Consider the following 27861-nt stretch of genomic DNA (forward strand, 5'->3'; position numbering starts at 1 on the left):
GATAACCAGAGTGTACTGTTTTATTTAAAATTAAAAGCCGCGAGAAAGGAATTTGACGGTTTTCAGCACAGAAATTATTCCGAAGGGACTGACTTACCCTGACATGAGTGTTACACATTTTCAATCTGTGCAACATGTAACGAAAGCTCACATGATGCCTTGTAAATTTGTACAATTATTTATCAGTTAATAAAAATATAAATTCTACAAAGCAAGACGCTGCTTCTCTCCTTGCAGGGTCCCCAGGGTCTGGGGCTCTCCTCAACAGACGTAGAATGTGCAGCCTGAACTTACAGCCTGGCCCTCCTAGTCTGTCCGTGCTCTCAGGGTGTGCAAAGCCTGCCTCTCCCTGTCGTTAGTTGTCCCACAACTAGAGCAGCTTTCAGCTTATAAAAAGTGCTCCGAGTGTAGCCAGGACTATCCCATTTCTTTTTAGACGCAGGAAGTACGTGCCACTTCTCTTATGTGATTTAAGTCTTGGGACTTGCCTTGGATGATTGGGTCCCCACCTGTCCTGGTTTGCTTCTCCATTGCTGCGATAAAAGAAACACTGACCGAAACAAGTTGGGGAAGAAAGGGCTATTATTTGGCTTAAAGGCTACAGCCTTTCACTAAGGGAAGACAAAGCAGAAAACTCAAGGCTGGGATCTGAGGCAGAAACTGAAGCAGGCCACGGAGAAAGTAACAGTGTTTACTGTTTTCTGTCCTCTGGCTTCCTCATTCATAAATACCCAAGGCTCATCTGCCCAGGGACAGCACTGCCCACAGTCAGCAGACCCACATGCCAATCTGGTGCAGCCAATTTCTCAACCGAGGCTCCCTTACCCCAGTTTTTAGTTTGTGTTAAGTTGATAAGAATTAACTAGTCCACTGCCCGGGTCTGTTTAGACCCCTTTGGACCCTGCCCATCTAAGACCTGATCACCCCAATATGCTCACAAAAACGTTGACTTTGATTTTGAAGATTACTTTTGCTTTTGCCAGGCGCCTAGCAAATAATCAGGATAGCCAGTGAGGGTGGTGGCTTTTAATGTCTTTCTTCTTCCTGTCCAAGATGACTGCCAGTATCTCGAAAGTTGGAAGAAGTGGAGAGCTTCTCTACCCCCACATTGTAACCACCGTGTTACAGTCAAGGTGGCAACATCTGGGTTTTTTGGCTGGGACGGATGAATTGTAGTATCCAAGCTACAACTAATCCAGGCTTATTTTGCTATCTGCTTACAAGTGGGGGTTGTAAGATCCCTTCTTATCCTTTTTGGTCCATTCAGTGGAGATTTTGGTTATGCCTTCCTGAGGAGTCAACATTAGAGTCCAAACGTTGGAAATGTCACAAGCTGTGGGGAAAGAAAAGCTTTCATCCCAGCTCCTCTCTTCCCTACGTCCCTCTTGCTGCTTTTTGTGATTAATGGAGATTAAACCTGGTGCCCTTTTAAGCAAGATGCCCAGTTCTTCAAGGACAAGCTTGGAGAATGGGAATGACAAGATCTACCTGCTGGGTTGTTAGTAGAAAAATGCAGCACATTCTGAGTAGGCGCGCACTAGGTGTGGATGGAGCAGGCAATCAATGAGGTAATCTGATACACTAAGCAACCAAAAAGCCTCTGGCATTATTAGCCATCCGTTCTCTAAGTATACTTGAGTCAGGGGCATTCTTAGGTCTGTAAACTGGGAAATCTTCAATTTGAATCTCTTCCAGTTAAGAAGAAATACAAGAGGACCGTTTAAAGGGCGGGGCCGGAGAGAAGTGGAGCGGGGCGGGGCTAGAGATGGGCGGGGCTCCGAGACACACCGGAAGGAAGTCTCGCTAGCAAGTCAGCTGGGTGTTATGCTGCTGCGGTCCCTCCGTGGTTGGGCTGCGCGGCGGCGACGCAGCACGGTCCCTGGGAGCCCCGGGAGCCCCGGGAGCCCCGGCAATCCCGGGAGTCTCGATTCGGGTGCTGGGCCGCTGTGGGCACCTCGCCGCGCCTGGCCTCCGGGTAACTAGTACTTTTGTACCCTCTCAGAGGGGCTGCGCTGGTTCCTCCCCCTCACCTGCAAGTCGCGGACTTGCGGGGACTGGGGACTGGGGCCCTGAAGAACTGTGAGGACCGACACTTAGTGGGGTCCAAGCGCGGCTTCTTGGCCCATTTCCTGGTCATATTCTTTAAGCTTGGGGACAGTTGGGACGGGAGCTGCATTTAATCAACCCTCATTGGATTAGGTGCCTGCGGATCTAAGAGCCGGGTTTAGGCTTCTGATTTCCTCCCACTCTCGCTGGCATTGGGGATCTTCCTCTTGCGAAATGGAAGCCACGAAGCATGGCTTTTACTGGCCTCGGGCCTAGTGGGTTGTCAGTGTTGCCAGTCTTAGCCTAGGGAACAGACAGCCTGGGTCCCATCCTTAAGCTTAAATCCACCCATCCGAGTCTCTTTGAGTGCCGGTCGCTCTTTGTGTCCACTGTGAAGATCCTAAGCACACAGCGCAGGTGAAAATGGAAAGTAGAATGTACCAAGTGAAGGAAAGTAGGCAACACAAACAGACCTGGTCCCAGGCAGCCATTCTACAGTGTCACGTAGAGGGTCCAGAGAATTGTAAACAGTTTTTATTTTAAGCCAAGGAGCAAGCATAAAAATGTTTGTGTGGTCATTTATCAGATTAGCACAGAGCAGAGTGAATAATTGAAACACTGGTTTCTTTTTCTTTTTTCTTTCTTTCTTTTTTTTTTAGATAAAGACAGAGAGAATGATAAAGAGAAAAAAGCAGTGGTAAGTTCCTCTTTGCATGCGTTCTCCAGTGTAGAATAATTTCTTCGTTTTTGAGGTGGAGAGTGAAGCAGTATGTGTACACGGTGAAAACACAAGTACAAGACAATATCCAGGGATAAAAATCTCTCTTCCTTTTTGTGCTGCAGGCCCTCTCCCCAGAGACTGCCTTTGTTAGCCATTTACTATCTGTACTCCCCTGAGCCTGCCCAGGTAGGGGCCTCAGGTAGTACAGTTCTTCAGGCAGGTGTGAACTGCTGTGTTGATTGCCCAGCCCGGATGTGAGGGAAAGTTTTCTCTGCTGTCTGTTGGAGACCAGAGAATCTATGAGGGTCCACAGGGTGGACTCAGTTGGGAGGTTCTTGACAGGCTGGCTCTGTGGGTAGGGCTGTGAGGTTGAAGGTCAAAGGAAGCACAGGTTGGACAGGTTCAGAAGTTGAGGCAATATTTTGGCTACCATCAGCCCAGGAATCCAGTTTCTTCCTTTGAGATAGTCTCACCATGTACCCGAGGCTGGCCTCAAACTTGTGGTCCTTCAGCTTCAACCCCTCAATACTGAGATCTCAGGTGCAATCACTCCACGTGGTCAGGGGCTCATTTCTGTAAGAGAGCTGAAAGGCTGTAGCTCTGGTGGCTAAAAAAGGGTAGCAGGAGTATGGATGCCTCTGCTGAGGATGGAAGGTGTGCCCTTCTCCATTCCCCATTGGGGAGTAGTCAGGAAGACGAAGTGGGCCTGGGAAGGAGTGACATCACAGGGAGAGAAGAGGCCTGGTTATCAAGATACTTGCGATTCATGAAATCTTACTAAGGTTAGAAGAAGAGAGGTGCTGGAGAAATGGCTCAGCAGTTAAGAGCTCTTGTTGATTTTGCAGCTTTTTTTGAAGTTTCAGATTTTTGTTTCTGGCACCCACATGGCAGCTTACAAACTATTTAATTCCAATTCCAAAGGATCTGACCCTCCTCTTCTGGTCTCCATGGATACCTGGCATTCATTGGAGCACAGACATACAAGCAGGCAAATCAGTCACACACCTAAAGGACATCTAAAAAATTAGAAGAGGATATGACAGATGGGAGTGACATCCAGTGACATAGAAATAGTGGGTGGTGGTGGAAATGAATGTATGACTGTGTTGGTAATTGTTGAGCTAACATTGCTAGGTGCTGGGTCTATCTGGATGTGCTCAGATGCACCTTTGGGTGCACAGTAGCAGTTTGTAGGAGGTGGTTAGTGTGGAGCCTAATGATAGCCATTTAAGTATATTTCTGTGTGGAAGGCGCTGGACTGGAACCTTGAGACCTGAAAACAAAGTAGCCACTGGCATGAGGCTGTCTAAGGTCATTCTGACAGAGGAGGCAATAAAAAGGACAGTGAGTCTGGGGATTTGAGAGGGGACTAATGACTGAGAACAGCCATGATGTCCCCTGAGAGGTGGAGGAGAGGGAGCTGCAGTTGCTAAGACTGAGGATAGCCATAGGCCTGGCCTTATAGTCTGTTCCTAGAGAGTGCTGGGGTTAAAGAGTGCATCACATAACTTTTGAGGAGAGAAATGCATTTGGTTCATGTTTCTGGAGGTAGGGAAGTTTAAGGTTGAAGGACTAGTATCTGCTGGAGGCTGCATGCATACTTCATATCATGAAAGAGAAGAGCAGAGCAGAGCAGAGAGGCTCACCAGCAGTCCATGTCCTTTTTTATCAGGACCCCCTCCACTCATAACTGACATACCTCTACAGTACTGGCATCAAGTCATTCCTGACGGCAGAGCTCACAGTCTCTCTTCAAGGTTGAATCTCTCAACACTGTTGGACTAAGTTTCCAGCTTGTGAACTTTAGGGGACACATTTAAATCACAGCACTGCCATGCAGTGCGATATGATTTGCCCTTCAGGGTGAGATAGTGGTAGAGCACAGAGGGAGTCCTATGTGGTAAGACGTAGAGAGGAGTAGAGGGGTCTTTACCTTTAGGAGTAGGAGGAATGCTGCATGTTTGTTCTTGGTGGTTGGCAGTTCTGTGGGGTTATGGGTGATTATTATTAGTATTCCTCCTCCCCCCTCAGTCATGTCTTAGCTGGCTTGGAGCTCACTCATAAAAGAAGGATCCGGGCTGAGTGTGGTAGTATATGCCTGTAATTCTACTCAGGTGGCTGAAGCAGGAGGATTATAAGTTCCAGGCCAGTCTGAATTACATAGTGAACCCTCACAAAAACAAACAAACAAACAAATGAACCTCTTTCCCTGACTATTCTTTTTTCCTTTTGCTTTCCTATTTCTATGTTGCTTGCTCTATGATGGGGTGGGGTGCTGGCTGAGCACATTTGAGGTCTACACTTATCATCCCTCCAGAATTTCATGGTGGGAACAGAAGCAAGTGTTCTGACAGCCCGAGTAGCATTGAAGTCCTTGTAGTGAACAGGAAAGAAGTCTCAGATGTAGAGTAATGTCCAGCTTACTTTGGTCCAGAGCTCCTTTTGGTTGTGCAGGGAGAGGAAAAACAATCTTCAGGGAAGAGCAGCAACCAAAAGCCCAGTGCTGCCCTGCGAGACTTCTTGCTTTTCACTTACTCCTTTGGGTTCACTTTGTATTTACTCTGGTTTCTAAGCTACAGACTGGCAGGGACCTGGGATTGGAGGGTGGACCTGCATCTGTAGGGAGTGTCACCATCCATTTCTGGACACTTCTTAGGTTCAAGGCTGGAAACTTTTGCTGCCAGTGTACTTGCTAGGGAGAGTTTTATATTGGGTATGGTGAGGTGGCCAGTAGTGATAGTTGTTATATGTAGAATGTGACAGATGCCACCTAAAGGCACGGGAAGGGGCCTGTTGGGCCTGGGTGTCAGTTCAGCCCACCTGCCTGCATGACTGCCTTGGCAAGTCACCACATACCTGTGGGTACTTCCAGCCTGGGTGTGAAGCAACAGACCACTATATGATAGGATAGGTACTTTTCTGACCCATAGGATGTGTAAGAGAGTTCTTAAGGACCAGTTTGTCTTATGCTGAACTGTGTACCCCTTATGATCCCCTGGAACCAAAACCAAAACAGTGTCTGAGAACTTCTTGCCTACAAGTCAGCGACTGACTTGGATCCTACACATGCTTTTAACCTCAAAGCCATTGATACGACTCAGGTTAAGGAAACAGAACACTTTTGTAGCTGACACATGGCAATCTGAAGTGTGGTGCTAGGGAAGGGCTCAGAACCTGACTGGCAGTTGAGCTGAGTATGAGTTCAGGTGACATAAAGTGTGGTAAGGGTGTCTTGGTTTGGCCTGAGGTGTACTTCTGTCATGACAATGATCGGCATATATGAGGCTCTCTCTGGGTTTGACCTCAGCTTGTTATTTAAAACAAAAATAGGGAGGGGCTGGGTCTGGTGTAGATGGATCATGTGTGTTTGTCAGAAGGGTACAGGACGGGTGATGCTTTTCCTGCTTAGTGGGGTATTCTCTTGGGGGTTTCCTGAGGCAGGGTTTGGCTTACCACTCAAAGTCCTGGACCGGACCAAGTGGTCTGTTTACCTGAGCCTAGTTGTTCCTGCATGTTCCCCTGGGTGCTTCATCTCCATCCCTCATGTACCTTTGTCTTTTGCCAGGTTTGTGTTGAGGGCAACATTGCGAGTGGGAAGACGACATGCCTGGAGTTCCTCTCCAGTACACCAGACGTTGAGGTATGCCACACTGGGTTTGAAGGAGCCTCGGTGGAACAACTTATACAGGGCACAGATAGTCCATTAGATGCCACACACCAGTGCAGCCCACACATGTGATCTAGTGTTTTTAAAAGCCTCATGGAGTGAAGTAAAAAGAGCACTTTAGGACACCCCAGATACTAAAATGTCAGTTTGAAGTCAGTATTAAAGTAATAAATGAACTGTTTACATTCTGTGTTTCATACTAAATCCTTTGGATCTGGAGTTTGTTTAACACTTGCTGCACTCTCAATTTAGACCTTAGATAGTCCCTAAGTCATGACTTCAATTTAGGATTATTTTATTTTGTTTTGTTTGACTCTGCAGTGCTGCCAAAGCAGTACACAATCAGTAGAAACTGCACTGTGATGTCCAGTGTAGATTAGTATATTTAATGCATTTTCAAATGAGGACATAGCCCTATTGTAAGAAGAAGAGCAGCTGAGGTCAGATTTCAAGGTCATAATGGTGGCATGTGGCTTATGGCCACTCTATGAGGCGGTGTGTGCACAGGTCCAGGGAGGGTTCCCACCATTCCTGCCCGAGATGGGCAGCTTTCTGTGCCTGGGATGCTGGTGCAAACAGTATGGATTGTCCTGGACAACCACTTGCTTCTTGGGGACCTGGGGTTTCGGTAAGTGCCAGGCAGTGATAGCCTGTGCTGCTGTGACAACCCTGAACTCCCAGGTCTTGGTCAGTTTCCCTGCTGGACAGCATTTTACGTGAGTTGTCACAACTTGATGCTGGGAAAATTAAGTGTGTCTTGTGTGACTCCACTGGGAAAGGCTATTTGGGAGTTTTGACCATTTCCCTCAGGGTAATGTTTCCAGACTTGGTGATGTATGCTCTCATGCAGTTAATATCAGTTGTCAGTGTCGGATGATGTGTCTCATCAATCATCAGGCTGGAAGAGGCTGTCTTAGGGACCCAGCTCTGGTCTTGAGAAGTGAACCTCCCTGAAGCTGAAAAGTGCTTATATTCTCACTGTAGACCTTGGGGCCAATTAGCAACAGTAGCGGCAGCAGTAGCTAATATCCAAAAGCGCCATGTTAAGTGTTTATGATGTTATCGAATTGATTCCATGCTTATATGCTTAACCCCTCTGAGGTAAGCACTATCAGAGATGAGGGAACCAAAGGATAATTGGCTGATAAAATTTGTTTGGTGTGCCAGTTAATTTTAGGTGACAGCCACCTCCCACCCTCGTTCCCTGTGGTTTCATTCCCTGTGGTTTCAGTTACCTGAGGTCAACCAAGACCTAAAAATGTTAAATAGAAAATTCAGGATTTTAACAATTCATAAAATTTAAATTATGCATTGTAGTATGGTATATCCAATGAAACCTCGTGCAGTCTTACTCTGTCCCATGTGAATCATCCTGCCTAGCATAGAAAACAAAACCATGGCCTGTGTCAGGATGCTTCAGGCATCCACTGGAGATCTTGCAGCAAGCCCGTGTGAATAAGGGGGCAGGTACTGTGCCTGGAGAACTAGTGAAGCATTGTTTCTGTACATGCGCAGATGCTTAGATGGTGTTTCTGGAGGAGACTGGTCAATATAGTGGTGAACTTACTAAGTAGGGAATATCCACCACAAAAAAAAGGCAGGAGAAGATTTCCTCTCCCCGCTTCCTGTGTGGGACATCAAAACTCCAGGCAGGCCAGGGGCCACAGGGCCCAGGGTTTCAGCCTCGCGCTTCACGTTACACCATTGACTTCCCTGGTTTTGGGCTTTGGAGCTAGACTGAGTTGAGCTGCTTGCATCCCTGCGACCCCAGCTTTAGACGACCTGTCACGAGACAGAGTTCTTAGCCTCCCTCATTGCACAAGCCAGTTTTGCTAACAAAGTCCCTCTTGTGTGTCAGTTTCTATGTTGATGTAATTGGATCTGCCCCTCTAGAGAGCCCTGACCTATACAGTAGTGAGTTTCTGGGCCAGGTCAGCTCAGGCTGTGAAACCTCGGGAAGCCACCCTTGTTTGTTTCCGAGCTACGAGGAGCCCATGCCCCTTTAGACTGAGCTGCTTTTCAGTTATTTACAGGTCATGTCTGGAAGTCACAGGAATGATTTCTCCACCTAAAAGGGTGGCGTTTCAGAGGGGGTGTGGCCCACTCTTGGTACCCAGTCAGAAATGCCTGTCTGTATTCCAAAGTTGGCACACTGCTGCAACATGTTTTCTTTCCTTCCAGGTGTTAATGGAGCCTGTGCTCAAGTGGAGAAACGTGCGTGGTCATAATCCTCTGGTGAGTGGTTCCTCTTTTGCACAAACTGCCAGCTTCCCTGGGAGTTCCTAGGAATGGCAGTGCTGAGCCATTCCTAGCACACCCACTCTTTGTCCCACTGTTATCTAGTTTGAAGAAAAGGAGAACGATGGCTCAGGGATCTCTGAGGCCTGGGTGAGTGTCCCTGAAGCCCAGGGGCCTCCTATCAGCTGTCTCTAACATTCCAAGTGGCTTAGCTTTCCTTGGACCTAGTTCCAGTCTTCAGGTATCTAGGTAGGCCTGTGACTTGGGTTTGAGCTTCACATTATCTTCACATTGTCATGGATCCCCGTACTTTACCCTGAAGCCGCCTGTCTTCCTTCTCAAGGTGGGCCGTAATATACATGTGCCTCTTCTCCCTCCTGCACTCAGGAAACTTTGTGCTGCCTGCTTAAAAAGATGGTCAGAAAGCAGGTACCACCAGAGGGGGTGAAGAAAGGGATCTTGGTTCTGGGCTCCAATGCCATGGCACGGGGTGCTTAGTATTTCTCAGCCAAGAACACTGGCCACATAGTTTTAGCAGTGCCTCGCAATACTTTGGCAATACCTCATGGAGTTCATTAGACTCAGGTCCACAGCAGGCAGCGCCTGTGTCTGCTGTGCTCACTGATTGCTAGAACATAGCTGCATGGCCCTGCCTTCCGTATCTGCATGGCTTATTCACTCAGGGACTGTCATATACTTTCTGTATGGCAGTCACTACCCTGTATGCTAGGACACTGAGCAATTTAAATGAAGTCTCTGGTCCCCTTGCCCTATATGCAGTTAGGAGACAGATGTAAGAATGTGGTGGCTGGTGAAGGGAACTGTAAGGAGAGTGACAGCAGGTGAAAGGATGCTAGTTAGATAAGACAAAGCTCATAGTCTGTAAATAAGAATCACACAGCTCTGACATGTGTGCAGGTGGAAAGTGGATTGTTGGCCATCTTTGGGTATAACAGGGAAAACCCATTGACAGTCATACTTTCTAGAAGCCAGAGAGGGACTAGGACTTGATTATCAAATAGGACAACTGTAGTTTCAGATGTCAGGGACTAGAGGAGACACTTCACAGACCAGAAGTACAGTCTCAGAAGGTTGCATTATGAGTGCCATCATCATCATCATCATCATCATTATCTATATTTCCATAACTTTCTGTTGGTTCAAAGAGCAGGACTGACGCTTGTGTGAGAATTATTGGCTCACCACACTGGTTCTCAGATGCAGGAAATTACCTGTTTCTGCAGTCATCCAGGTTCTGATTTGCTGAGATTTTCTTTTACCCATAATTAAGAAAGCCTTTATCTCAGTGCCTTATCTCTTGGTGTCATGAGTTTATACCAAGAGTTAAAAAAACAAAAACAAAAATGCAGAAAAGAAGCTGGGCAAACATTCTGCCAAAAGTAATCTACAGATTCAGTGCAATTCTCATCAAAATACCAACACAATTCTTTACAGACCTTGAAAGAAATTCTCAACTTCATATGGAGAAACAAAAAACCCAGAATTTCCAAAATGATCCTGTACAACAACAGATCATCTGGAGGTATCTCCATCCCTGATCTCAAGCTGTACTACAGAGCAATAGTAATAAAAACTGCATTGTATTGGCATAGAAACAGAAAGGAGGATCAATGGAACCAAATAGAAGACCCAGAAATAAATCCACACATCTATGAATACTTGATTTTTTACAAAGAAGCCAAAACCATTCAGTGGAAAAAAGACAGCATCTTCAACAAATGGTGCTGGTCCAACTGGATGTCTATATGCAGAAAAATGAAAATAGATCCATATTTATCACCCTGCACAAAACTAAAGTCCAAGTGGGTCAAAGACCTCAACATAAAACCAGACACATTAAATCGGTTAGAAGAAAAAGTGGGGAAGACCCTAGAACTTATCGGCACAGGAGATTACTTCCTGAACAGAACACCATCAGCACAGGCTCTAAGATCAACAATAAATAAATGGGACCTCATGAAACTGAAAAGCTTCTGTAAAGCAACAGACACTGTCATCAAAACAAAATGACAGCCTACAGACTGGGAAAGGATCTTCACCAACCCTACATCTGACAAAGGGCTAATATCCAGTATATATAAAGAACTCAAGAAGTTAAAAAGCAACAAATCAAGTAATCCAATTAAAAAATGGGGCATGGAGTTAAACAGAGAACCCTCTGTAGAGGATTGTAGAATGGCAGAAAAACACTGAAAGAAATGCTCAATGTCCTTAGCCATCAGGGAGATGCAAATCAAAACGACCCTAAGATTTCATCTTACACCCATCAGAATGGCTAAAATCAAAAACTCAAGGGACAACACATGCTGGAGAGGATGTGGAGAAAGGGGAACCCTCCTCCATTGCTGGTGGGAATGGAAACTTGTACATCCACTTTGGAAATCAATCTGGCACTTTCTCAGGCAATTAGGAATAGTGCTTCCTCAAGATCCAGCTATACTACTCCTAGGCATATATCCAAAAGATGCTCAAATACACAACAAGGACATTTGCTCAACCATATTTGTAGCAGCTTTATTCGTAATAGCCAGAACCTGGAAACAACCCAGATGTCCCTCAGTTGAGGAATGGATACAGAAATTGTGGTACTTTTACAGAATGGATCATCCTGAGTGAGGTATCCCAAAAGCAGAAAGACACACATGGTATATATTCACTTATATAGACCTAAAAGATAGGATAAATATACTGAAATCTATACACCTAAAGAAGACAAACAAGAAAGAGGACTCGGGGTAAGATGATCAATTCTTACTTAGAAAGACAAATGGGATAGACATTGGAGGTAGGAGAAAACAAGTAACAGGACAGGAGCCTACCACAGAGGGCCTCTGAAAGACTCTATGTAGCAGTTTATAAAAGCAGATATTAAGACTCATAACCAAACCTTGGGCAGAGTGCAGGGAATCATATGAAAGAAGGGGGAGTTAGTAAGACCTGGAGAGGACAGGAGCTCCACAAAGACCAAATACATCAGGGCACAGGGGTCTTTCATGAGACTGCTTCTCCAACCAAGGACCATGTATGGATATAACCTAGAACCCCTGCCCAGATATAGCCCATGGTAGCTCAGTATCAAGTGGGTTCTCTAGTAAGGGGAACAGGGACTATTTCTGACATGAACTCAATGGCAGGCTCTTCGACCCCCATCTCCCCAAGGGAGGAGCAGCCTTGCTAGGCTACAGAAGAGGACATTGCAGCCAGTCCTGAAGAGACCTGATAAGCTAGGGTCAGATGGAAGGGGAGGAGGTCCTCCCCTATCAGGGGACTTGGAAAGGGGCAGGGAGGAGATGAGGGAGGGAGGGTGGGATTGGGAGGGAATGAGGGAGAGAGCTATGGCTGGGATACAAGGTAAATAACCTGTGATTAATATAAAAATAAATAAAAAATTAAAAAAAAGAAAAAGTAGCTGGGCAAAGTGTCACGTGCTTGTAATCTCAGCACTCTTTAAAGTTGAGGCAGGAAACTTCAGAGTTCCTGACCATCCTTGCTGTATGATAAGACTTGGTCGTCTGTCTTCTCTCCACCCCCACCCCCAACACATACATAGTGTAGAGAGAGAAATGAGAGATTACTAGTGAGCAGACTGGAGCAGGAAGTGTTTTTATCTGCAGGTGATACAGCAGTTGAGGGCTGGCCTCTGTTTTATGTAGGGTATGTTGGAGATTGCATCTCTGATAAAGTGATAGTTGGGCTGAGACCCACACATGGGGGAGGGAGGGAGCACTTGCCAGCATCCGGAGGAGGAGTAAAGAGGCAGCTGCAAAGGCCCTGGAGATGGGGTCCTGCTTGACATGTGTGCAGAACACTGAGGAAGCTTGTGTGGCTAGAAGCTGATTGGCCAGAGAAGAAGGGTAAGCGATGAGAGGGTGACAGTGGATTTCTGGGGCCTGTAGACCAGGATGGATTTAATTTGAATGCAGTGCAGAGTTCCTAGAAGGTTTGGAGCAGGGGAAGACATGAGCAGGCTCACTTTGGCTGCTGAATAGAGAACAGACCACAGGGAAACTCAAAGCCAACTGCGAATGTCTGAGTGCTTGTTTCTCAGGGGGCACATATCTGGCAGTAGGGGATCACCTACAATTACATTCACATCTGTCTCTGTCCACCCTATTCTGAGAGCCCTGCAGTTGTCTGGAGTCTTCCTCCGGCCCAGTCCTCCTCGTGTGACCTGAGGTGGCTTTCAGGGACTGGTAGGCCTGGGTCCTGCTCGTTCCACTTGGACACGAAGTGCTTTGTTTTTTGTCCTGCAGGGTCTGATGTACCAGGATGCCAGTCGATGGGGCCTCACACTGCAGACTTACGTGCAACTCACTATGCTGGACCAGCACACTCGCCCGCAGGTACAGTTCAGATCTTGCTTTCAACCCTGTCAAACAGAACATCCTTCAAATTCAGCTGTTGTCACATAGGGAAGTCCCACGAGGAAGTCCCTTTGGACACGCATGCTGTGCAGTCTTCTATGACTCCAGCACGATCTCCTGTCCTGGTGCCAGCCTGAGCTCGTGTCTTTGCAGTCTGAGCACTGATGGGCTTACTGTCATTTAACACAGCATGTGCTCCCTGCAACAGCACTGCCACCTGGGGACTTGTTAGAAGTGTACATTTCCTGGCCCCTCCCCCGAGCTACTGAGGCAGAAAGTCTAGAGCTGAGGTCTGGCAGTCTGTGTGTTATAGAGCTGTCCAGGGATCCTGGGTTCATATTCTGTGTATCTGTGTGTCTGAGAACTGCTGATCAAACCTTCGTGGGTTCTGGCTTTCAGATTCTTGAGAGAATCTGATTTACCTTGGGTCACAAATCTAGCAGTGGTTCACCAGATATTGGGGCAGGATAGGACACACGGAGCTACTTAGACACTGCCATCAGCAGGGGCAGATTGCCTTAGAAGATAAGGTGGCAAGGGTGACCGTAGTTGCTGTCTATGGGCAAAGTTTTATACACAGCTAGAACCTTTCCATGTAGGAGACAGGACACGGCTATAGCTGTTTGCATTGGCACAGTCATTAGGCCAAGGAGTTTGGTCCAAGTCTGGTTAAGGCTGGTTATAACCTATAGATGTAGGTATCATTCTTCTGTTGACATAAGTCTGTATCTTTTCAAACTGACAGACGTGAATAGTTTCTGCGGATATATATGAATTTCTTTTTTCCAAATGTTTCCATAAATGACAGAGAACAGAGCACCTACACTTATCATTTTCCTCCTTGGTTTGCTCTGCTTTGCACTCTAGATTATATCTAATAATATGCTATGATATGTGAATATTATGGGAGGCTGGCTGAAATCTGCCAAGGAGGCAGAGAAAGAGCTGATTGGATTGAGCAGGAAAGAGATGGCTGAAGAGGGAGCCAGGAAAAGTTGGGCATAGAAAGAGCTGAACAGCGTATACAGAAGGGACAGAAGGAAAGATGGTTGCCCAGAGATCCAGGAGGGCAGATAGGTAATCAGAGAGAGTGGGTTGTAGGTTTGAATATGCCTGCAGCTACTGTGGGCCACACTGTTTTGTCCACTAGGTGTCAGGTGGGCAAGCCCCTCCTGCTTCCCAAAAGTGTGTTGTAGATGAAGGAAAAGATGATCCATGGAGGGTGAGAGCAACTTGCAGAAAGGTGATGTCCAGCCATCCCCTTCCCCAGTGAGAAGAGAGCATCCCGATTTCAGAGGCAGAGCCTCCAGAATGCTTCCTCAACCCTAGCCTTCTGGGGCTCTGCTTCAGACGCCCAGGTCCTCAAGTGATTTCTCCAACCCAGGGCTCCACTCAGCAAACCACACCAATCGGATAGTACTTGTCAGCTTTGCCAGCATGTTCCATATCCTAGTTGAGTCTCCTTTCTTCTGTGAAAGACCCTGGGTCTTCACACTGCTGCCTTCACTGTGCTTTGTCTTCAAAACTTCAGGATGGGTCATGTCAGGGTGGAGGGAGCCTCATGGTAGATTTGTGAGCCTCATGGTAGATTTGGCTTTCGCCATCCTATTGTCCTCTCCTTACAGTCTGATGTTCAGCAAAGATGGAAGGGACGTGTGAGAGGGGTGGGGCAAGTTTTCAAGGCTTCCTGTCCCTTCCTCATCTTCACCTGAGAGTAAATCACTTTTTCCATTCTTTTAGATGTCACCTGTACGGTTGATGGAAAGGTCAATTTACAGCGCAAGATACATTTTTGTAGAAAACCTGTATAGAAGGTACTGTAGTTTGTCTAGTCCACCATTTATTAAACACTCATTTTGTGTGTGTGAGTGTGTGTGTGCAGGCATGTGGAGGCCAAAGGACAGCCTTGGGTGTTGATTCTCAGAACTATCCATTATGACTTAAATTTTTTTCCCTAGATTTATTTATTTATTATGTATATAGTGTTCTGCCTGCACGCCAGAAGGGGGATACCAGATCTCATTATAGATGGTTGTGAGCCATCATGTGGTTGCTGGGAATTGAACTCAGGACCTTTGGAGGAGGAGCCCACTCAGTGTGCTCTTAACCTCTGAGCCATCTCTCTAGACCATTACTTAAATTTTTTTTATTAAGATTTATTTAATTTTATGTGTGTGAGTGTTTTTGTTTTGTTTTGCTTATATGTATGTATACTGTGTGCATTCAGTGTTCACAGAGGCCAGCTTGGAGAGCTGGTCCTGATGGTTGTGCAGGATGTTCCTGGCTCTCCACAGCTGTCCGAGCCCTTCTCTCTCTCTCTCTCTCTCTCTAGATTCATTTGTGTGTGTGTGTCTTGCTTGCATGCATGTTTGTGCCTGGTGCCTATGGAGGTCAGAACAGGGCATCTGATCCCCTCAGACTAGAGCTATGGACAGCTGTGAGCTTCCTTGTGGGCACTGGGAATCAAAACCTGTCCTCTGCAAGAACAATTACTTCTAAGTGCTGAGCTGTCTCTGCAGCTCCCAGATTGTGTACATACATAGAGGCTCCTTGGTGTTGCTCTTTGTCTGGTGCTGTGGATCAAACTCAGGTCCTTTTATATGCCGGACAGATACTTTACCACTAAGCTACATCTCTAGCCCTCTCCTTGCTCCTTTTAGTAAGTGACTCTCTTTGTAGTATTTAAGACATCTACATTGGCAACATTTGGCTAATTTTAATATGTAAAAGTGGCAGTTTCAGGTGGTCCATCTTAACACTATTATTTAATTACTTTTTACCTGTTCCCAGCTGGACCACGTGCTCTGAAGGCAGAGACAGTGTCTGCTTTACCACCCTGAGCGGAACAAGCACAGAGATCCTGCTTAGTGCTTGTCGAAGCTGGTTAGATGGTTTTAGCCTCTAGCCAACTTGTTCCTCAGTGCCCTCTCTCTCTTTCAAACCTCTTGAGGTGGACAGGGCACGTTCCTACTTGTTCTGAGCTGCCATGCATTGGGCTCTCGAGTCTGCAGCACTTCCTGAATGAGATCCTCTGTTCCCTGGCCACCCTGAGTCAGGCCCATGTTTTGTGTGCAGGGGCAGACAGCTAGAAGAGGTCTCCGAAGTTGCTTTGTCCTCTGACCGTAGACCTTCCTTGTGGACTTCAGCTTACCTTCCACAGGTGGCATTCCTGAAGATTCCTTCTCTCCTGTTACTTGGTTTCCAGAGGGTGTAAGAATCCACTGTTTGGTTCCTCCAGCCCTTCTCCACTGCTCCCTGTCCCCCAGCACCTCAGCAAGCGGAGGAGCAGTGGTAGAGCACAGAAAGGATGTCCCATGCTGCTTGTTTTTCTGAGGAGAGGGATCTAGACAGAGGACTAGGTGTGGGGTATTTCCTGTGAACCTGGGAGAGAGTGGCTGCCTGTCTCCTCTGATGGCTGTTTGCTGGGCTGGCTTGTGAGTTGGTAACCTGGAGTGGAATGACCAGAGCTGAAGGGGAGAGTATGAAATCTGTTGGTATCTCCATTCCTCATGGTAGGCTGCCTGTGCCATGTGAGTCTACTTCCCCAGGTCCTTACTGCATTTCCTCATTAGGCTCAATAGGGCAGCTCTGAGCTTCCTTTGGCCCTACTCTGGGCTGTTTGTGGGTGGCACAGAAGGAGAATGTAGCCCCACTCCTTTTTCTGTATTCCTTTTCCAGCTCTTTCCCTGTGCTGGTAATTCCACAGTTGTGCCTCCCTGGCACCTGTGGTTTGGATTTCTGTGAGACCATGAAACACAGCAGTTTAGTGTCTTTGTTTTTGTCCTTGGGATCTAATTGTTTTGAGGTTGTATAGCTGTCAGGAGCAGGATTCCCTGAAGACCTTACTGTAGCCTGGAGACCTTTGAGAAGCCAAAGACTGTTGACCCACATGTGGCCATGGGTAGAGGCTGTTGGAGCACTGGGGCACCCTGAGAGTAAGACCTTGCCTCAAGGTACAGGAGTATGGGAGAGGGCAGTGATCCTCGGACCGTCTCGGGGCAGTGGAAAGCCCTCCTGGGTGCTGCCTGCCCCGCTTAGCCACCCAGCCCTGCCTTCGGTCTGCACATTTCTTCTGAGGATCATCTTTTATTGTAGAAATCTGTGTTTTCTGTCATGTTACCACCATTGAGCTCCATTGATTGTAGGCTCTATTTGGCAAGGGAGGAACTAAGAAGGGACTGCAAAGCCAGCTCCATTTGAGAGGTGCAAGAAACAGTTCAAGATGAGGGATGATGGTTGCACCCTGCTACATGGAGCAAACAAGGGGTGAGGATTGGTGAGAGGCACTCCTTATTCGAATCTCTTATTCGGGGCAAACCACAGGCATCACTGAAGCCCCTGACTCTTTTCACACCGAACTCACTTGTGCATCTCTCTCCATCACCTACCTGGGCGTTCCATAGACACACAAGTCTCCTTAGTACTGGTGGGTGGGGCCCAGGACTCTTCAGTGTTTTTCAGACCCCTTCTGGCTGAGGTCCAGCAGAGGCTAGCCACCACGTACCACAGGGAGCGCTCCATCCCCACACATTTGCCCTTTTCCTGGGAAGTAGGCCTTCTCTCATGGGAACAAGATTGAGTTCTGAGGGTTGTCCTCAGGACTGAGGGTTTATGGTGCAACATTTCTTCTTTCCTGCACCCAGCCTGTGGTTTCTGTTTCACATGTGTTGCCTCTGATTTTGCTGGTTGGAGTTTTATAGTGTCTTTGTGGTACAGGTTTCCAGATTTCTTTTCAGGCCTAGAGTTGGGCAGCTGTCAGCCAAATGCTTTCTGTTTTGACAGTGAAATGTGGTTTTGATCAGAGCTTCAGAGGGCCAAAGAGCGGAAGGAGGGAACTTGGTGTTCCTGTAAGATCACTGTTCGAACAACTCCAGCATGCCCAGTGCACCAGGCTGTCACAGTGGGGGCTGTACAGAGAGGAGATAGTTTAGAGCTCTCTGCCTCTTCTGCCTCCAGTCCCATCTCATCTTGCTGTCTGAGAAGCAGTCACTGAAGGCATGGCGCTGACAAACCCAAACAAAGAGGCAGATAGATCCAGGACTGTGAAAAATGCAGTTTATTTGGGACTTGTGGACAGAAGTGGGTGATAGCAAGACAGGAGGATGGATCCCAGTACCCTAAAGTAGGAAGAGAGATTTATTTGTTCAGCCAGGCAATTGGGTAGCACCTGGCTTTGTTTAAAAAAAAAAAAATTGTTCAGGTTACTGGAAGTTGTGGAACAGTTGCCTTGAATCCCAGGACTCAGGAGGCAGAGGCAGGTTGATCTCTTGAGTTTGAGGCTAGCCTGGTCTACAGAGTTCCAGGACATCCAGGGCTACACAGAGAAACCCAGTATCAAAAACAAACAAACAAAACCAAAAAATTTACCACTGAATAAATAAAAAACTGTCAGCGTGTCTGTGTCCGTTAAGAAGCAATTTGGGCATCAGTGACAAGCATACATCACCCTGGATGACTATCTGAATATCTCTGCTTGCTCTTTAGGGCTTGGAATACATGTTGGGTCCAGATGGATAAAGTACAGTTACAACCAACATGTCTATGAACCGTCAACCTGTCCCACATGTAACGTAGAACTAGGTTTGACGGTGCCCTTACGTTGAGCTTGGACCAAAATGTCTTGGTTCTTACCTGTGGGAGCTCAGCTGGGTACTGGTATGTATGGAGATCAACTTTATCCCTGAAGCTCGTGTTTCCCCACTTCCTGAGATACCCAAGGGAAAGGCTTGCTAATGTGTGGTGGTAGAGAGCTCTTTCATAGTCGGGGGTCTGTGTAGTCATGCCTGCCCTGGCAGTGCTGGGTTGATCTTTTTCCCAGGGATCCTTGGAACCTTTGCTGAGGATCTGGAGGTGGGAGCCTGGCTTTGCAATCTGTAATTGAAGGCTTGGGTTTCTAGAAAAGCCCACAGACACGCATTGGAGTTCTACATCTCCTCAAAGCATAATTTCTCAGAGTGTTCCTGCCTTTGGGGCCTTGAACAAGTAAAGAGCAGCCCAAAGGAGAAGCCCACTTCTTCCGGTGAGGTGGGAGGCAGAATGAGTGCAATTATGCCAGCAGCAGCTTTGTGTAAATTGCTGAAGAGGAAGATTCGGGTTTCATGCTGTCCTCAGAAACAGGAACTTCTGAGCTGCCAGCACTGGGCTGCAATGCAAAGCTGAAGGTGGTGCGGAAGAGTCATGTCTAAAGAGCCACATGACCAGTTGTGTAGTAGGCCCGGTGGGTTGAGAATTGACTTCAAAGGTTTTTACAAGACTGCGTGGTCCTCCTTTCGTAAGAACAGGAGTAGAGGAATGGAGTGGGCCCAGCTGGGATCATGGTATTGACGCACCCAGCACATGGGAACAGCAGGGGGGTCCTCCCATCTCCCCTGCCTGGCCCAGAACTAGAAGGCCAGGCCACAGAAACACACTGATCCAGGTTAGCCCCACAATCGACAGAGCAGGAAAGACAGCTAATGCAGTGGAGAGCAGGTGGGACTGATGGTGAGGCCTGGACCTGAACCTTCATATTATCCTCATCTGTAACTGAGGGCTGGAGCTGGCCTCAACAGAAACAGTGTATTTAAGTATCAGGTTTCTGTCTTAATATGTTTGACATGTCTCATTGTGTAGCCTGGGCTAGTCTGAACTAAGAATATTTTACAAAGCCCAGGTTTGTGTTAACCATGAGCTCCTCCTGTCTCAGCCTCCTTAGTGCTAGGATTACAGGTAGGTACAGTCACAACCAGCCTGTGATTTGGTTTCTGGAGCATCAGGTACTTTCAGGCGAACTAAACGGAAACCTGGTGCAATGTATGGTGAGCCGTGGAACTGTCACTGGTCCAGTTAAAGAGTTTATTTGGTCTCACTGTGATTTGGTTTGGGTCACTATTGCTCTGATGAAACACCATGACCAAAAGCAGCGTGGGGAAGAAAGGGCTTATTTTACTCACAGTTCCACAAAACAGTTCATCATCAGAAGCAGTGAGAGCAGTCCGGAACTCAAGCAGGGCAGGAAGCTGGAGGCAGGAGCTGATGCAGAGCCGTAGAAGGGTGCTGCTTACTGGCTTGTTCATCATGGCTTGCTCAGCCTGCTTTCAGAACCCAGGACCACCAGCCCAGGGGTGGCCCCATCCATGATGGTCTGGGTCCTCCCCCCAATCATTCATTCATTAAGAGGATGCCCTACATCTGGATCTTATGGAGGCATTTTCTCAATTGGGGTTCCCTCCTTTCAGATAGCTCCAGTTTGTGTCAAGTGGACATAAAATTAGCTAGCACACTCTAGCTCTGCTTCTCTGCATTTCCCACTCTGTCTTATTCCTTTTCTCATTATGATCCCATCACGGTGACAGAACAGTTATGGAAGTATTCCCCTACCAGACTCTTGCCTCGCTGGTCCAGTTTGGGATCCTGCACTGCGTTGGCTCAGCTTGGTTTCCAGAACCCATCACCCAACTTGAGGAAAATGAGGACTTTGTTCCAGTACACCCACTGGATCTTCCTAAAGTGGGTGGGGCCAGCTTTCTTTGAAGCACTAGAGCCTGTGGGATGGCCTTGAATAAGTCATAGGCTACTACAGAAGGAAGTAAGGGGTGGCACTGGCCAGAGACAGCCAGTTCTCCTCACACCTCACCTGCTCTTGGGAACAGGCTTTACTTTATTACCCTGGTGCTTGTATTTAATTCACTAGAGTACACACTGCAGTGTGTATTAGTCAGAGTTCTGTAGAAGAATGGAACTCTCTCCTATTCATCTACACACACACACACACACGCACACACGCACAGAATTTACTAGAATGACTTACAGGCTGTGGTCCACCTAATCCAACAGTGACTGTCTGCCAGTGGAAAATCCAAGAATACAGTAGTTCAGTTCACAAGGCTGGATGTCCCAGCTGCTCTTCAGTATGCACAGGAATCCCTAAGAAGCAGGCTCTAATGCCAGTGAAGGAATGGACTTCCCCAGAGAGTAAGAACAAACAGGCAAAGAGCAAAGGCCGCCTTGTTCCATGTCATTTATACAGGCTGCCAGCAGAAGGTAAGGCCAAGATTAAAGGTGGGTCTTCTCACTTCAAATGATTTAATTAATCATTTAATTAATGTCCCCAGCCATTTGGGCTTTAATTAATTCCAAATATAGTCAAGTTGACAACCAAGAATAGTCATGATAAGTGGCATAGGAGACCCACCTCCTACCTTCCCAGTTACTTGAGATTTGCTAGGAAACCACCTTCTTTGGTTTCCTTGTTGAGGACTGCTGGTGACCTGCCCTGCTGTTCTCATGGGCACCGCACACTCCTGCTGTTTTCTTAGGCTCCATCTGCTCTGCAGAAGGCATCCTGGTGGTCTCAGGGACATGGGAGAATCCCTCTTCTTCTCCAGGCTGGTGGGCCTTGTGTCTGGTTTCCAACACAGGGCTTCTTGGACCCTGATCTAGACAGCCCAGGTCTAAGAAGCTTTTCCATTTTTAATCCACCCCCCAGTTCTGCCCCTTCCTTCTGTCAAGACCATCCCCTTCTAGCACACAGCCTGGATACCTATTCTCTTTGCAGCCAACCTGGTCATACCCAGGCTGGGTGGATCCCGCAAGGTGATGGAGAAAGAGGTTGCTCCAAGAGAAGGAAGACTGACTTCCTGGGCCTGCAGGTGCCCTGATTATTTTCTGGCTTTGCCTTCCAGCTGTGACCATTCTCATCTTTCTTTCTTGGTGACGTCTCTGGGCAGAGGATGCCCTAAGAATGCCGGAGGGAAACCAGGTCTCCTCTGTCCCTGAGCTCTTTGTCTCCCCTTGTGTTCCTTGTGTGTATGTATGTGTGGACGTGCACACACTCATTACATGTACATGTGGAGGCCAGATGAGGACATTGAGTCCTGCTCTGTCACTTTTGTCTTATTCTCTTGAGACAGGGTCTTTGACTAATCCAAAGCTTGATTTTTGTCTACACTGGCTGGTCATAGAACTCTGTCCCAGCACCCCAGGGCTGGGTTTATAGACACATAGGGCATGCCTGGCTTTTTTATTTTTATTTTTTTTTTCCTCTCCTATGGAAAGTTGACCTCAAAGACTCATACTTGCAGAACAGGCAATCTTATTTACTGGAGCCATCTTCCCAGCGTTGCTTTTTAAGTTTTAACATTTAAAATATGTAACAACGCCTCTCTTCCCACTCTTGGTTTTGAGCGCTAGTACATTGTTCAAGTTTGAAAAGTAAAGAGCAAAGGATAAGAAAGCCTACAGCTGTCTTTCAGCAGTTCTGCAGCTCAGAGAACAGCACTGCGGACACCAGTGCATTTCTTTCTAGTCGTTTCAAATGTGTGGACATGTGGGTTTCATGTGGTTGGGCCACATGCATAGGGTTAACCTGTGTTCGTAGAGCAGCAGGTTCAGAGCCTCTGCCCTGTCTGCATTCGACTTTACTGCACCATCCTTCGGCCACCATGGGCTTTACTGCTCCAGAGACTGACCAGGACTTCATTTATCCTCATGCTGAACAGTGCATGGCAAGCATCCATGAATATTTTATAGAAGAGTTCTAGGTGTGAAAATGATTCGCAGATCTACTCCCAACGTGATTGTTGTCTCTGTGCTTGGACGACAGACTATAGTGCCTTTGTCTCCATTCCAGAAGCAGTCGCCATCAGTCAGTGCCATGGCCAGGCCCCATTCCCTGGTGGTGGCAGGTCAGATAGATAGTACACAGGGTCCTGGCAGTACGACATGGCCATCCATCATTTGTGGACCGCCCTATGCCATGTGCTCTTGGTGGTGCCCTTCCAAACAGAAGCTACCTGTCAGTCCTTTGGGGAAATGACACAGCACATGGGTAAATAAAAACCTTTGAACTCTCATTGCAGTGGGAAGATGCCCGAGGTTGATTATGTGATTCTGTCTGAGTGGTTTGACTGGATCATCAGGAACATAGACGTGTCCGTTGATCTGATAGGTAAGACAGTCTCTGCATGGCTCCTACCTGGAGCCTCCCCGGGACACAGCTGGGATATACTTGTGAGGTTCCACCTTGCGGGGACACCTACTACCCATGATTCCTTCACCATCCTCGGACCCCAAAGACAGGCAGAATTTAGGGGCTTCTTCTCTCTGTGAAGGAAGTCTGGTCTTGTTTCTTTAAGCTTCCTACCCCTGAGTCAACTACTTCAAGCCCCCTGCCCCCATCTGTTCTGATCTGCTGGCTTTTCTGTGTTGGGGCGGGGGGGAGCCTTGGAGACAGAAATTGGACAGTGGCTGAAGCCTATGGCTTACCAGACCCTATCTAGGAATGGAATCCCTTTAAGCTTCATGGTGATACTCCAGGGCTGAGGACAGGGAAAGGGGATCAGGGTGCCTGTTGCTTACACAGGGACTGGTGGGAGACTGAGCAGGCTTGGCAAGGCTCCTGCATGACTCAGGTAGTTCCTCTCCACCCCAGCCCATGTGCTGTCCTTGTCTGTGCTCCCACACCAGGAGCACGGCAGCCAGAGTCACTTGTGTTTTTAAATCTCAGTGTATCTTCGAACCACTCCTGAGATCTGCTACCAGCGATTAAAGATGAGGTGCAGGGAAGAGGAAAAAGTCATTCCAATGGTAAGAGGCCAGAGCCACCTCCGCCTCATCCTGCTAGCCCTCCCCTACTCACACACCATGACATCATCAAGGTTATCTGTAACAGAAAAACAGGAAGTGTAACTGAGGGCCAACTCTGGCTTCCTCTATAGTTTTGGAGCCCTTGTAGGTACCAGGGCTGCTTTATTTCCTGTGGTTTCTGACTCAGGCTTCTGCACTTCCATGTATGTACACGAGTGTTGTGCGCATGCGCACACATGTGAATGCACACACCATGGATTTACACAAATTTGTCTTTGTAGAGTAGTTTCTGTGTCTCAGCTGTGATGTCTTGTCCCTGACCTTCCTTGCACTGCCCTTCTCTTGCCCCTGGGCCTCCTATAGTGATAGCCCTCAGGACAGCACAACGTTTGCTTCCAATTCTCTTTACACTGTGAGGACTTCTAAATATGGTTTTATTTCCCGTCTTCAACATGTGACCTAGGGCCTGGCACCGCTGTTGCTCAGTTAATATTGGACTGAGTTCCTTATGTGCACAGTTGTCCTTGAAGGATAGACAAGGGCTTGGCAAGCTTTTCTGAGACATCATGCTGCTCTGGATGCTCAAGATGGGCTAGGAGCCCTGAAAGGCCTGTCTGGTCCCTAAAGCCCAGCCAAGTTTTGGTTTGGACCACAAGGCACATCCCAGCCATGAAGGCCTAGCCTTGTTCTGAGCATTTCCTTGGAAACCTCGGAGACAGTGGTAGAGGAGAGAGCACCATGGAGCTTAGGCAGCTGTGCTGTGGTGGGGCTTGGCATTTCTGTGCTCTATTCAATGACTCAGATCTTCCCAAGGAATGCCATGTCTGGAGTCCTTCTAAGCCATTATCCAAGGGGTTGACCTAATGATTTTGACAAGGTCTTTAGGACGAGCTTGGCTCCTAGTACCCAGGGGGAGTCCAGTGGTGGATAAGAGGGCAGCAGCATGGTTTGTGAGCCAGCTTCTGGGATGGAGGGCAGAAAGTTGCTGGAGAAGGTGCCTGGGCAGCCAGCATATACTGGCTGAGTGCCTGAGTGTGCAGGTGGGCAGGGCTTCCCAGCATGGAAGTAACAGTGGTGTGGGGGCATCTCTCTCCTTTCCCTTGTGCTGCCCCATGTCAGGCTGTCCACAGGAGTGGGCCTCACAGCCTGGGCAGTCTCTAATGAGTGCTCTGCAGGAGGAATTTAGTGAGAGGAGAGGTTCGACCTTTCTGGTAACAAGCCAGAGGGAGGCTGTAGGGGCTGCTCGGCACTGGGACACCTGTCAGTGACAGCTCTACATTCCCACAGGCAGGAACTGGGCTCCCCACTGGAGAAGTGGCAAGAAGTGGGAGCTTCCGGCGGGGAGGTGTGCTTTTCAGCTCGGCTGGGGAAGACAGTGGGTGGTTGGGGGTGAGCTGAGCATTTAAATCACAGGCTGTTCCCACAACAGGTTGGTTGTTACAGGGTCCTTTCTTCACACCACTTCCTCATAGTCCTTGACAATTCTGCCCTGCCTTGCCCAGACACTTGGGGGTGGTATTTCCTCCCCTCCCACTTCCCACAGCCTTTGCGTTTCCATGACAGGAATACCTCAGTGCTATTCACCGCCTCTACGAGGAGTGGCTGGTCAATGATAGCCTTTTCCCAGCGGCAGCCCCTGTTCTGGTAAGTAGTGGCCCTCCCCGAGTGGAGACTTTTCTATGAGGAGGAAGGCCCAGAGAATGTCACCCATGCCACAGAGAAGAGTTCTTTCTCTCACTGCCCCCACTCACAGAGGCTCAGAGGGACAGACTTGAGAAAAGGCTAGTTCTGTTAGTGACACGCCACACACACAGCATCACTGCGAAGAAGAACCCCAGCTGCTCTGGGCCTGGGTTTGAGTTTGGACCTTTGGTGATGATGGTCCCCATCCTTTAGAGGGTGACACAGAGCCATTCATCAGTGTCTTCAGGAGGCATATTAGTGGCTGTCCGTAGTTGGCACACAGTGGCACCCTCAGGAGGTGCCGAGGGGTATGTAGGTGCCACACTCCTGCTGCCTCTGCGCTCCTGGGCCGACTGTAGTGCTTCCTCACAGCAGTGTGTTGATGTGTCCTCCCTGTCCCCATGTCCCACTGCTTGTGCCTTGTGTTCAGTTTGCTCTTCCTAAATTTCCTTGGGCAGACAGATACTACTTGAGGCTGTCACATATCCAGTAGGGGATCAGGAGCTTCTGTTTGTAGCCTTGGGCCACATAGACATTCTGGCCGTGACACGCAGGTGGCAAGAGACATCTTCACTTCACAGTAAACCTGAGGGGCTGGGAAGTAGCAGAGTTGCCAGAGAGCTTGTCTAGTCATCGAGTCCCTGGGTGTGGCCCCAGCACAGCCCTGACTTCCAGTTCCAGTGAAAAGAAAAGGCATCGATGATAGGGTGGATTCTTTTGTGAAAATTCAGCTGAGGGGGTAGATTGCCTGAGCTGGGAGCTGTGTGGTTCTGACCTTCTTGGCCTCCCAGCCTCTATTGCCTCCCCAGCGGGCATGGAGTTGGTTAGGGCAACCGTGACCTGTTTGTTTTATTTCCAGGTGATTGAGGCTGACCACAACTTGGAGAAAATGTTGGAACTCTTTGAACAAAACCGGGCCCGAATATTAACTCCAGAGAATTGGAAGCATGGCCCGTAGGACCGGAGCAGTCTACGAGACAGTGCCAGGAGCAGCCCAGCAGGGCCTGGGTAACTTCTGGGAGCATTGGGAAGAATATCCTCTCAGGAGAGTCTGGGAGAGTCTGTTACCTTGTCAGGTCTGTTCTCGTAATGGTCTTTTCATTATGGGACAAATGGCACAAATGGCTTTTTCTGCCAGGCCCTTGCAGCACACATTTCCCCTGATGCCCACCCAGGCAGCTTTCTGACGCTGAAGCCCTTTGTCAAAAATACTTGCTGTGTATACCTGGTGTTGTTCTGGGTTCTGTGTATCAGGCCACCTGGTAGGGTGGGAGAACAGGCTTCCATCCCAGGCAAGGATTTGAAGCTCAGAAAGTCACAGGACTCTTCAAGGTCACACAGCCAGTGCATGGCAGAGCTGGCACCATTTAGACACCTGACTTGGGTTGCCTCCTCTTGAGCCATTCCCCACAGCACTGCTGCTCTGAGCTCCAGCCCACCAGGTCTTCATGAGAAGAGCTAACAGTACATGGATTCCATCATATTTCACTACTGGGCAAGTTTCAAGGAGAATAGACATCACTAGTCTGGCATACCTCTGTTACTTGGCATGAGCCCAGTGTTTCCTGGTGTGACGGTGCTGTAGCCTCTCCCCTTTGTCATCTGGACCTCAGTGTTGATAGGGGAATCCCGCACTGGCCTTTGGATGGTGCCAGTGTCCTTGAGGATGAAGGTCCTTCCCAGATTGCTGCCAGTTCCGTGTCATTCTGTGTCAGGAAAAAAGGCTTTTGGGATCTAGACACTTTGCCCTGTGCTGAGTGAGGCCAAAGGCAGCCAGCTGGGCTTCCAAGGCCCCATCACTTTCTCCTGTTCCTATGTGAGGAGCAGTGCCCTTGGAATCACTGAGTGTTTGTGCTCCAGGGAGAGAGACACAGTGGCCTTAACGCCTTTGAAGTGTTTTTCCATCTGAGCGGATGTCTTGGACCACAGAGCATGAAGCCATCTCTATTAGATCAGAAACTATCTTAGCTTTGCTTGGCCATAACTGTACTGAAGGTGCAGCTGCTGCTTGAACCAATTGAGACCAAGAGAAAGAAAGAACATTCCTTGGGGCCAGTGGAGCTGGACAGTCAGGGCTTGCCCACAAAGGCATTTAAAGCCTGGCTGCTCTTAACATTCTGGAGTGGACGGAGTGCCTCAGGAGAAGACTGGCTGAGGTGGACTCTGGAGAAACAGCACAGTGGGCTGCAGATGAGTGCCAGCTGGGCCTGCTCTGGCTATCTGTAAGTGCTGGGTATGCCTGGTGGCCAGAGAGAGGGCCAAGAGTCCAGCTCTTGGTCCTTAATAGTTCGGACCAATTCTTGGGCCCTTTCTGTAGTATGAGGGATAGCACCTAAGGGGACTGTCCATCAGTACCTGCAGTCCAGTGAGGCATAAACCATAAACTTGAGAAAGGCAGGAACCTTGGCACCAGCAGTCCTGACACGGGCATCTTGAGAATTTGCAAATGAACAGTCTTGTGCTTGCCCCTCTGTTCAACTAGAGCACCTGTGTGGGGAGCGATGTGATGTTTCTCTTGCTATGTGGCAAATAAATTCTATATCTCAGTCCTGATG

General features: G+C 48.1%; 1 protein-coding gene across 2 annotated transcripts; it reads left to right on the forward strand.

The window, feature by feature from the left end:
- The first annotated feature begins 1777 nt into the window (after positions 1 to 1777).
- On the forward strand, positions 1778 to 27852 carry Tk2 (thymidine kinase 2). 2 transcript variants are annotated; one of them, XM_021636430.2, is made up of 10 exons: positions 1778 to 1975; positions 2706 to 2743; positions 6333 to 6407; positions 8616 to 8669; positions 12947 to 13036; positions 14798 to 14871; positions 22897 to 22985; positions 23544 to 23623; positions 25187 to 25267; positions 26166 to 27852. In XM_021636430.2, exons 1-10 carry the CDS (start codon positions 1825 to 1827, stop codon positions 26262 to 26264), a joined length of 831 nt encoding a protein of 276 aa, XP_021492105.2. In that variant the 5' UTR covers positions 1778 to 1824; the 3' UTR covers positions 26265 to 27852. The 2 variants fall into 2 exon arrangements, with proteins under 2 accessions (XP_021492105.2, XP_021492106.1); XM_021636431.2 differs by lacking the exon at positions 2706 to 2743 and having other exon boundaries at positions 1811 to 1975.
- Positions 27853 to 27861: the final 9 nt, after the last annotated feature.

Source organism: Meriones unguiculatus, chromosome 10 (assembly GCF_030254825.1).
Source record: "Meriones unguiculatus strain TT.TT164.6M chromosome 10, Bangor_MerUng_6.1, whole genome shotgun sequence".
Classification (NCBI taxonomy): Eukaryota; Metazoa; Chordata; class Mammalia; order Rodentia; family Muridae; genus Meriones; species Meriones unguiculatus.